Raw genomic sequence first — 12496 nt, 5'->3', positions numbered from 1 at the left:
GTTTCTTGGGCTGGATATGGCAGCCTGGACCGGTTGTTCAAGTGCAGCTAAACTTGGCATGTTAGTAAACATGCCAAAATTAACTACATTTTTAATGTATTACACCTGTGCAGCTGACCTGCGAAACCTGGGAATATACCATTTTGTCAAGATGGGGAGAATACAAGTGTGGAGAATATAATTATAATACCATGTTGTGAAATTTTGCATTTGTAGTTATTTTACTGTAATTTAACAACATAATAACCAGCACAGATAGACAAAGAGACATTCATGGATTTATATTTAAAAGTAACTTTTATGTTCCCCCCTGGACCCAAGGTATGGCAGCTGCATACCCCTGCCATACCCAATTGTTGCCCCTGCCTGCAGCTATGGAGCAGGGGCTCTGCCTTTTGTTTTGAGTGCCTGCCAGCCATGCGGGGGGCTTTTCTAAGGAGCCATTATTGCAATTTCCTCGTGAAAAGAGATTTCTGGCTAATGTAAACAAAGAGCATTCAGGTGTGGTCTCTCTGCGACACACTACAAAGGAATCCCCCATGGAGCCAGGGAGGCTATAGGCCCGGGACAGGTGCAATTACAGTGATAACATCAGGGCCAGCATTGCCTACACTGCTGCAGCCCCGCCGCTCTCCCAGGCTGGCCACAGAGTGCAAGAACGTGCAGGACAGGGGTGTCGCACCAACTGGGCACAAGGATTCACTTTAACTATTGAAAAATAGCAGATATACAAGCTCACAGCGCGGCACCGAGTGCCGCGCCGCGAACTTGTAGATCTGCTATTTTTGTAAAATCGTGAAACTTGTGCAAGTCTTTGAATATTTCAAATCCTTCTTAGGTCTTTTGAAAAACCTATGTTTCTATGTCATTGTTGCTCAAACTTCTTCACGTGAAGGACCCCCAAAATGATATGTATTTGGCCACGGACCCCCATCTCAAAATATTTAGTTCCAGGGGCTCTCCAGAAGCAAAATCTGAGTTACAAATGTTCGCTTAAAAAATACATATATTCAAAGATTTGCACACATTTTCACGACTTTTTCAAAAATAGCAGATCTACAAGCTCGCAGCGCGGCACTCTGTGCCGCGCTGTGAGCTTGTATATCTGCTATTTTTCAATAGCTAATAATTCCAGGCCCCTCCACCTTGGGCCCTAGTAACTCAGTCCCACTTTCCCCCCCCTTGTGACGCCCCTGGGAGTAAGGCTTGAGCTAAGGAATGCTACCTTGCACTGTCCTTCAAAATCTTCCAACTCTCCTTTTTCCTTCACAGCTTTGTTTTTCCTTCTCCTTCTACCCTCCCCATATTCTCTCTACGCGAGGCCACATGTTCCTGCATTATTCACCCGTCTTTAGAGTTGTTTGCAAAGTGATACTTGTTCCAGTGGGGTGGAAATTAAATGAGGGGAAATCACGCTCATACTGTGCAGCTGTTGATTGTGTGTGCCCCCACCTCCCCCCATCCCCCCGTCCGCACACACACCCACCCACCACCCACACCCTCTTTATTGACTGCGAGACTCTAAACAAGACAGATGCTCAGTTTGAATGCTTCCAGCATTTCCTAACATCCATCTTCATTCCAGGAATTCCTGATTACAGGCAGCATTTGTTTGATTGTAGCGAGTGTCTTCTGTTTGTTCACGGATGCCCTTGAAGTCAGCGCTTCCATCCCAAATGTCCCCGTCTCAAACAGCCTGCAGCTGCCATGCTGTTTATTAAATTTGAAAGAAAAGAAAAGGAAAAGAGAGAGAGAGAGAGAGAGAGAGAGAGAGAGAGAGAGAGAGAGAGAGAGAGAGAGAGAAAAAGCCCTTGACACATGTCAGAAGCGTATTCTTATTATACTGTTGTTGCTGCAAGTGGAGATGCTGGGGTCAGGTGGCAATGTGTGTACTAATGTGTGTGCGTGTACTAGAACGTGAATGGAATAACTGGGAGAATGGAGGGAGAATAATAGTAAGATACTAGTCAAGCTCGTCAAGAGTGAAGATCTCTGCCAAGGCGAGTTGGCTACCCAGGGCCAGCAAACTTCAAGCCAATCATAGCCAATCAGAATTCTATCTGAAAAAATCGGACTGATACATCTTGATCACGAATGAGATCTGAAGTAGTAGCAAAAAGTGTGCTTTTAAGCAAGTGCAAAATGGCGGAAATGGGCATGGCCTGTTGAACATGAAGCGGACAGTTCTAGCTGATTTGAAAATGTTGGTAGAGCTTCTTACTTGGCCTGGTAGTGTGAGTCTGGTAGTGTGAGTGCAACGTTTCACATCCATCATTCCAGTAGTGCCGGAGATTGGCCAGATGGACACACACACACACACACACACACACACACACACACACACACACACACACACACACACACACACACACACACACACACACACACCAACCCACTAGCCTACTGCAGAGCAACATCGTTAAAAATGTAGTGGGAGATTCAATGATTGAATTTGTCACATGCTCATACTGTACTTGTACATGCAGTGACATGTTGGTGCAGCAGTGCTAACAACTAGTAATGGTCCAAAACGTACAACACAAAGTACTGTGTAACACAAGTAATGTGCTGTACTAAGTAAACAGTAATAAGTATCAGCTCAAGACGGATTATTCATCATCTGCTGTCGATGCTTCAGAGCTGGGACGTGCTGGGCCCCTGATTCAGCCCGGGAAAAAGAGTTGGAGAGGCCCTCATTGCGTGCTATAGAGAGAGATCTCTCTCTATAGCGCTGCTGCTACTCAAAGATTTGCCATTTCAGATCATGACAAGTGACAAGCCAATGGGCCAATTACTGTACATGAGTTATATTTCGTCGTTGTCGGGTGGAAATGTCCAAAACCGTTTGTTTTGTATTTATCATTTTAAAAATGATTTAAACTAGTGAAAACAGCCGATCTACAAGCACACAACGCCTCGCACCGCGAGGCGTTGTGTGCTTGTAGATCTGCTGTTTTCACTACTTTTGTGCAAACAGTTTAATTTTTACTTTGTGCAAACAGTTTAATTTCTTCCTAATGGCCGGCCTGGACCGGCCGGGAATGAACCGGCCGTTCGGGAGTTGTCCCGCTTTTCCCAATGGCCAGCACGTCCCTGTTTCAGAGACACGGAGCGGAGCCGCATGAAAAGGACAAGAGAGAGGACGGGGGAGCGGGCTGACAGCTCGTGCCGCGCCGCCGGCGCCAGGGCCGCCGCGTGCACCGCCGCGGCGACGGCGGCGGCGACAAAGTGCAAGAGAGAAAAGAAAAGGTGATGTGACAGTTAATCAAAATCTCTGTCTCTGCCCCCTCCTGGCCCCCATGTAGCACGTCAACGTTCAAGGACCTGGAGGGGAACAGTCTGAAGGACAGCGGCCACGAGGAGAGCGACCAGACCGACAGCGAACATGACGTCCAGAGAGGCCACTACGTGGACACGGCTGTCAACGACGTGCTCAACATGACCGTCCCCCCTAACGTCTGCCAGCTGCCCGAGCAAGGTAGGAAAACATTGTTTGTGTGTGTGTGTGTGAGTGTGTGTGTGTGTGCGTCAGAGGTGTCAATTTGGGTATGGCAAGGTATGCCATACTTTGGCTACAGAGGGATAAAAATAAAATGTACTTCTAAATTCATCATGCGCCTGTTGCTAAGGTATGGCAACATGACAGGTGTCTTGCACGCATGCGAAGGCGTGCGTGCAAGACACCAGTCATGTTGCCATACCTTAGCTTTTGCTGAACTGACGCCACTGGTGTGCATGTGTGCATGACATGTGTGCATGTGCCTGTGTTTTTATGGAACCGAAAGAGCCTTATTATGAGTCTATTACCTCAATTTCAAGATAGGTCTGCTGTGCGTGCGTGCGTGCTGGACTACCCATCTATGTTCATACCACATGAGCATCCTTTACGGTGCATCGTAACCCATTGCCAGATAAGACTTCAGATGTGCCTTGTTCGGAACGCGGCGGCGGCTCCGTCTTTGATGTCCCACCGAGGGTGGCTAATGTGCGGGGATCTCTCCCGGCCAACGCTCGCTAGCCTTTGATATGGGCTTGGCTATCAGTGTTGACAGTTATAGTGGCCATGTCTGCTTCTTGAGGAGCTTCCCTGACTTCAGACACGCTTGAATGGCAGCAATTAGTCTGACAAAGGTAGGGGAGGTGGACGTCATCTCCATGTCTCTCCATGTGCCCTCATCCATTATTCAGCGGGATCATTTAGCGGGAGAATTAACGTTGATGTTTCGTCTCTGACTTGCCGTTCAAGAAGACATCCTCGCCGCTGCCAGGAGTCCGCGTAAAGGGTCATGTTCGTTCTTAACTACAGCCAGTCAACGTTCCAGAGTAGGACAGAGGGGATAGTAGGTCAGAGAGAGGGTATCAGAGAGAAAGCGAGAGATGAGAGCCTGAATTATGATGAGAGCCATACAACAATACACAGTAAAAATCCTCAGTGTTAATGGAGCCATTTGTAACTTTGAGACTGCAGTTAAATTAACAGTCAGGATTTTACGGTTTAGGCAGAGGGAGAAGGGATAGAGCAGTTTAGAACAGACTGGCTTGGAACTGTATGCACCTGAGGATATTTACCGAGCTCAAAGGGAAGGCTAAATACACAAGTGCTCTGAGTGTGCAACAGAGCACCATAGTGTGGAAAACTATGAGTATTTCATCACCATTCACACCAGTCACTTCCACTCTACAGGAAGTGACAGCAATAATTAAGCATTATACCTACTAAAAAAATATGAATTGCCAATTAAATTCTCTCCCTTTCTTTCCCTGAGATAACCCACAATATTATGCTTCTGTCTTCACCGTGTTCCGCTTTATGAACGCGAGTTGTGTTTACATACAAGAGTGTTCTATTTTTTCACTCCTCTGAGAAAAAGAAAAGGGAGAGAGGGAAAAAAAAAACATTTACGGAAGGAAGACAGAAGGAAAATAAATCACACTGGCTGTGAATGCACAATGAAATAATTCACATGGATGTTAGTATTTATTTGTATTATTATTATGTGGTCTGTTTTTATCAGCTCATTGTGAAGTGTGTGTGTGGGCTTAGCTGAAGGACCTGTAAATGACACTTGTTAGCTCCGGATCCTCTGACCCATGCGGTTGTTCTGGTACATTTAATCAAGCTGGCATTTAACCTGCAAAGCCTTGTGGCTGTTTGGCTTTTGTGTTGCGTGGTATATTGACTATCGAATGTTACAGAACTCCCATTTTGTTGTTCATCTCTATCGATGTTGTCATGTCTGCTTATTATTAAGCGACTTGTTTTTCTGTAAGGTTGCGTGTAAATATTGGTAGTTGCCTGGTTGCGTATATATACTGTATTTGTTTGCCTTGTTTCTAAAGTGTAGTTGCTTATTTGTGCTTGTTTCATAATGTTGTTTAAACCAGTTTAAACCAAAATAATGTTTAAAATATTTGTATGTCAGGGACCCCCAAATTAATATGTAATTGTCCGCCTATCCCCATCTGAAAACATGTTTGTGCCAGGGACCACTGTACTAGATTTGTGTGTTAAAATGTTTCCAAAATATTTCAATTTTATTTTGTTGAAAATAGCAGATCTACAAGCTCACAGCTCGTTGCATCGCGATGCGCTGTGAGCTTGTAGATCGGCTATTTTCAAATAGCCGACGACGTACATTAGGTTTAAAGTGCTCAGCATGCAGCCTTAAGTCGCTTCTTTTGGACTTGTTTTCCAAGAAACCCCAGTTGCTTAATTCTTTCGAAGATCTGGCAACAACACTGATCTCCATGGGGATTTGAAAGCAGGGCCGCTTGTGTGAATGGAATGTGCCTCGTGTGGTTGGTTTTGCGATGACTGGGATGGGAGATAAACACACACAGCTTCAGTCTAGGAAAATAGGTTACGGCTGGAATCAGCTACAAACACACACACACACAGAGCTCTTCCCCCAGTAGTGTCAGACGGTAATGAACAATGATAAGTGAGTTTGCTAAGTATTGGTCGCCGGGCATCACTGACATGGAAACATAGGTTTCTTGGCACACATTTTCACGATTTTTCAAAAATAGCAGATCTATAAGCTCGCAGCGCGGCACTCGGTGCCGCGCTGTGAGCTTGTATATCTGCTATTTTTCAATAGGTTACGGCTGGAATCAGCTCCACACACACACGGAGCTCTTCCCCCAGTAGTGTCAGACGGTAATGAACAATGATAAGTGAGTTTGCTAAGTATTGGTCGCCGGGCCGCAATTATTATTTCACAAGCTCAAAAATATTCCTGTGTCTCTTTTATATAAAAAAAGAGAAATTGTCCTGACAAGACCTCTAGTGCCTACAATCTCATTATTGGAGACAATTAGACGAGATGTACATGAGCAATATTACAAGTGGAGGGAGCTCTCGGAGGCCGCTCTTTTTTCATTAACGCCGGGGGTGATTATATCTGTTTCAGCCAAATGGATGTGCGCCTCCTGAATGTGTAACACAATGCAGTGCTACTAAACACAACAAGAGGCTATTTTCTCTCAGTGCTACCCAGTCTTTTTGACCAGAGTGAATAGATAAGGACTGAAATATCTGTTTGGAATTGCAATTGGATGTCTGGTATATATTTGTGGGGTTTTATTTCTTATTTATTTATTGCAGTCTTCTCCGAGAAGAAGCCACAAAAGAGGCTGTTTACCCGCTCCCTGTCAAAAATGAGGCAGTGAGCACTGAGGAAAATGGCTCCGCTTGAGTCCGTCTCCTCTTTGCCTTAAAAGATGGCGAGTGGCTGCATCGAGGTAGCCAGTGTTCGAGTTATACTCCCAGAGCTATGGGAGCCCTACATGGGGGGGGGTCATCACGTCTCGTGCGCGCGCAGCGCGCGCGTGAAAATTGGCAGTTTTTCGCGGTTTTGATCGCGTTTTTATCGCATTTTATTTGGGTTTCCGCGGGGGTTTTTTTGCTAAACAATCGGGAACGGCACACTACACTTTCCCTTTGCCCCTTTCCACATGCACCAGCCAGCAAGATAGTCAGACAGCGAGGTAGGAGAGATTACAAAACAGCAGCATTACAAGTCTATCCGTGACACGCAAGGCAGCTGGCTAACGCAACTCAGCCCTTATCGCCACTAAAGCAGCAACGTGGCTCCATGATCATCGCACAACACAAGTTACAACTGACAGTGCAAGAATGTTTATTTACCTGTTCGCTGTTGCCGCAGTCCCGTTTGACGCTTTTTCTTTTTCTTTTTCTCATATCCAGAAATATAAACGTGCATTGTCAAAGCGAAAGTAAACACACACTAGCCTCTGAAAGGGGGGCGGGGCGGAAACTCCCAAAGAGTTCTTCTGGAGTCAAGAAATGTCTGCTTTTTCTTTTTGGCCAATGGGACAATGGCAAAGAGCCGTGAGAGCCAATCAGGGACACGAGTAAGTCTGGCTATGCGAGGTTTATCAGAGATGTCTCATTCAGGCTAAGATGGCAGTAGCCTCTGCCTAAAACCGCCACTGATGAGAGCCAGAGAGCGCAGGGGAGGAAAAAAAAAAAAAAAAAAACACTTGGGAAAAAAAGAGACCCCATAGGGGTTTTTGACTATGGGGTCCCAGACTTTATCTATGGGGGCTAAGCCCCCATTGGCCCCCACATAACTCGAACCCTGGAGGTAGCGGAATGATGATGAGAGCTGCGCATAATTATGAAATGAACTGACCAAAGATCTGTGTACACGCCGAAATGTAATGACATGGCAAATGGAATTGTCCCTCCATTACCATCTCGGCGGTCTAATTGCATAGTTAAATTGTATACGATGGTGTGCTTTGGTCGGACAGATTTGGCGTGACACGCGATTGAGTCTATCTCTTCCATTAACCACCCCCTCCCCACCCACCCAACCCCCCGCGAGGACATTAGCTTCCTTATTCCTGTTACACATTCCACTGCGCTGATTGACTCGGGTACAGGGGCGTCACACGGGGTTGGAAAGTGGGACTGAGTTACCAGGGCCCAAGGTGGAGGGGCCCTGGTAACTTTAGCTATTGAAAAATAGCAGATATACAAGCTCACAGCGCTGCGAGCTTGTAGATCTGCTATTTTTGAAAAGTCGTGAAAATGTGCGCAAATCTTTGAATATATGTATTTTTTAAGTGAACATTTGTAACTCAAATTTTGCTTCTGGGTGGTCCCTGGAACTAAATATTTTGAGATGGGGGGTCCTTCACATGAAAAAGTTTGAGCATCACTGACATGGAAACATAGGTTTCTTGGCACACATTTTCACGATTTTTCAAAAATAGCAGATCTACAAGCTCGCAGCGCGGCACTCGGTGCCGCGCTGTGAGCTTGTATATCTGCTATTTTTCAATAGTTAACATTCATGGGGGGCCCCGCAGTGAATCCTTGTACCCAGGGCCCAGAATTTGGTGTGACGCCCCTGCCCGGGTATACAGAGGCACAAATGGAACAGTTGAGGTTTGTATAATATGAGAACTATCATGGCGGTTACAGTGACCGGCGAAAGGCGCGGTTTCACTCTGAGCTCGTCCGTCTTAATTGACATAAATGGACACCGGCCGGTAGTTCCGTTTGAGTGAGTGGAGGGAATTGTCAGAAAACAAATAGGCGCGTTCACTAAACACCCCGCTGTTTAGCTGTCTGCTGGGAATAGCTCTGTTGGTGCACAGTTTGCCTCTCTTGGCAGCCAAAGCAGAAAACAAGTTCAGAGCCTGCAATTGCCAAAGGACGACAACAAGAACAACACAAGGCACAACAGACACAAAAGAAACGTGTGTTCTTTGTATTTTTATTGTTCTGTTCTCTTGTGTGGGGAGGGGGGGTTGATGAGGAAGGGTTAAACTCCAGGGCTTTTTTTTAAGCACAGATGTTTACCTTTCTCAGTGCTGTGTTTAAAGGTGCCGTTTACACAGGGGGACACCCCGCTATACCTTCTGCACAAAGACCTGCTACCTCCCACCGGCCTGCAGACGTCGAGTGGGAATCTTTGTATGTACAGAAGCTCATCTCCTCGCATGAATGTGGCTTCCACGGCACAATGAGCACGCTTCCTCTCCTCGGAATCCTTTGAGCACTTTATTACTGGCTTTTGTCCATTTCCTGTACTGTTGCGATATTCTCTCTCCTTCAGCGAACAGCTTTGACAATGCGGGCCGTTACATCTGTACTATCTGCCAGCGTGGAAACTCTCAAAGCCGTGCTTTGGAACCAACAGTTTTACAGACTATAGAAACTGGGGTGAATGAGCGGCCGCCGTGCTGAAACCTGTCTGAAGATGGGCTGGCGCTCGCTTTGAGAACCTGACCTCAAATGTCCCCCCACACAACCGATTAGATGAGGAACAGGAGGCTATGTGAAGAACAAATTACGCTTAAATCTCTTCAAATCTATAAATTAAGGGTTATCTTTTAGCTCCTTCGTATCTCGATACAGTGAATATGGAAGATACCACTGTAGCCATAGAAGCGCCTTGCACGAAATGAATTCTCATGCTTTTATCTTCATAGGCATGTCCGTGAAGTGGAGGGGATTTGGTTGGAAATGTACGACATGCCAGCTTTGGCTCTAGAAGTCAATTGTTATCAAGAGAGAAGGAAGAGAGCAGGCTTTGAGGAGGCCTGGTGACAAAAGAGAGCTAAATCTGCTATTTTTCTCCAATGCCTTTGATTGTCGTAGCCCTCACACTTAATTCCTCGCGGATGTTGGATGAGCCACGCTTTTCCCCTGCTCAAGATTTGTTGTATTGTTATATCACTGAAGTTGCCGCTGCAGAGAAAGGGGAGTACAGCTACAGTAGGTAGACTCTTGGTAATCTTTCCTCACAGTGTCCATTTTGTGGGCTTCGCGGTCCGGTGTCTCGTTTTGGGCGACATTAACGGCGGCGGCGCAAAAGTGTTTCATTGTCGAAGAGAAGAAAAGACAGATCTTCCCCGCGGCTTATTACACTCGGAGGGACACAAAGACTGCTCAATTAGCCAGAGCAAGGAACAAGCCTCTCTCATTCCTGACACATTCCATAACCTCCACCCCGAGAGGATATCTCTCATCTATCTGGTCGCTCCCTGTGGGCGTGTTCCTGAAGCCCGAGTCCAGGAATGGAAGCCTCTCCGCGGGCAACATATCGCTCCCTTCCTCCATCGCGGGATCCACAGGGTCTCGCCGCTCCTAATTGATTTCAAGTCTCTCCGTCTTGCCGCCTTCGTTTTCCCACTCCGTCTTTCTCGTTCTTTTTGTCTCCACATCTACTGGCTGCAGGGACGTGCAGAGAATGTTAGAGAGGCAGGGGCTGACATTTCTAAAAGGGCCCTTTTGGTGAAAATATCGCAAATAGCAGACCTCCAAGCTCACAACGCGTCGCGTTGTGAGCTTGGAGGTCGTCTATTTTTGATGCTTGGTTTCTACGCAGAGAGGACAATTCTTTCAACATAAGATGCTGCCTTCAAGTTCAGGATAATTTAGACAAGGCAATTCTCTTGAATGGAAAGAGGGCATTTGCATGTCTTTCACCATAGTAAAAACTGCATTCATTGTCTGGAGAGGTCACTTTATTTTTACAGACGGCTAAAAGGGCAGGGGCTCAAGCCCCCTTTGATGTCTATGTGTGCACGTGCCTGACTGACTGCAAATATATTTCCAAGCCACATATCTCTCAAGCTTGTGCCAGTCAAGCACTTGAATTGAATAAAAGGGTATAGCAGCACCTTGTGTTTATGCTGCAAACTCGCCCCTAAATTTAACATGGAAACGTCTCTAGTTTACAGTTCTCTGATCTACTTAATGAAAACGCTGACAGGTGTCAGAATCAGGGCAGCAACAGGAACGGGGCCGTGCTGACAGCCAGAGTGTGTGTGTGTGTGTGTGTGTGTGTGCGCGTGCACACGCACAAGAGAGAGAGAGAGAGCGAGAGACAGACAGACACATGGAGAGGTGAGTTCAGAGTCTAGTAAGCAGTCTGAGAGGGAGAAAATAAAAAAGCAGTAGAGGAAATGATCTGTCTGACAGGTAGGAGTGTGTTTCCTTGCAGAGATAACCCCACCGAGTGCAGCAGAGGACTCAACATGTGAGCGAATGAAACATCAAACCTCTGCTCCTTGTGCCTCTGGCTGCATGGCTACAGTGCATGTCGCCTCATGATCAGCGTATGATCAGATTAACATACAAACACTATACCGGGACCATCCATTTTGATTTAGACTTTTCGTTTTGTTGCCTAATCTAATGTGGAACGTATGGAGGCAAGATGGCTGACAATGACAAACAGCTCGATGCAACGCGAGTATTAAGAAAGATGCGGTGCCACGCCACTGCATGCTCTCGCACGCACGCGCACACAGAGGGTTCATGAAAGCAGGTGTGATGGATCTTTATGATGCAAACTGTGCCCATGAAATTATATACAGGAGAGCATAATATCGTCGTTGTCGGGTGAAAACCTTGTATGTCGAAAACCGTTTGTTTTGCATTTATCATTTTAAAAATGATTTAATAGTGAAAACAGCCGATCTACAAGCACACAACGCCTCGCACCGCGAGGCGTTGTGTGTTTGTAGATCTGCTGTGATCTTTTGTTTACTTTGCGAAAGAACGTACACATTTGAAACTTGGAGATACGAGGTTTCCACCCGACAACGACGATATATAGAAGTAAAATCTAATTTCAAGCTGTGTCGACCTGTGCTCATCTTCTCTGCTTTAGCTGAAACATTTGGCAAATTTCAATAATCTAATGCAGCGAGTTCCTAGAAATATATCTGACGTAAGACTCTCCCAGAACCAGCATAGCTACGCGGTAATAATGCTCTAGAGTCTAGTTTGATCACTTTGGCTAAGGGCATGTCATTAAAAATTAGGAGCCCTCAAACGTCACTCAAAAGGCAAGCTGCTCTATATTTTTCAAAGTCATATTGTCACTGTCGTCTGGGAACTTTGTATGGTTACTTTTTTTTTTAAATTTCTTTAAATTAAAATAAAAAAACGATAACCTGTGTTGTATGGATACAATGTCATTAATATTTAGTTACGAAGTTCTTTTTAATACTTTCCATTAGTAAAATACTTGAAAAACCCAAATACAGACCATGCCCTGTTTTGGGCATGGCATTATAGGTGAAGATTTGTGAAGATTTTCCCCCCATATCTTTAAAATGTTGAGAAAATAGACTACAAGCTCACAACACGTTGCAAGCGGGTGGATCGGCTATTTTCACTTCTTTCGTGTGAAACTGTCATATGACAAAGTATAAAATACAAATATATATTGTCATATAGTTTAATTTACGAAAACAATTAAACATACAAGGTTTCTGCGAGACAGCACCGATATGCAAGTCCTTCTTCATATATAGGATATATTTAAAGGAGCTATAGTCAACTTTTTCTTGAAAAACGGATGCTAAAATAAAAATAATGTTTCGAAAATATTTTATAAAAAAATAAGCTTCATATATGTGTTTCTATTCAAAAATGACCACAAAAGGCGTAAAATAATGATAAAATAATAATTTTGGCCATTGTCAGACCGACACTTTGTTTACA

General features: G+C 45.2%; 1 protein-coding gene across 1 annotated transcript in view; it reads left to right on the top strand.

Moving 5' to 3' along the window:
* Nucleotides 1-12496, top strand: part of pcdh19 (protocadherin 19) — a gene marked incomplete at its 5' end in the record, with an annotated part of 81866 nt that overhangs the window by 50299 nt on the left and 19071 nt on the right. The window contains one exon of the mRNA XM_080746173.1: nt 3306-3478. Within this exon, the coding sequence (XP_080602299.1) occupies nt 3306-3478 (173 nt within the window). The remainder of the gene's footprint in view (nt 1-3305; nt 3479-12496) is intronic.

The sequence above is a fragment of the Nannobrachium achirus genome (genome assembly GCF_963921795.1).
Source record: "Nannobrachium achirus genome assembly, chromosome: 17".
Lineage (NCBI taxonomy): Eukaryota > Metazoa > Chordata > Actinopteri > Myctophiformes > Myctophidae > Nannobrachium > Nannobrachium achirus.
The sequence above is the reverse complement of the archived record's forward strand: the minus strand, read 5'-3'. Positions and strand labels throughout refer to the sequence as shown.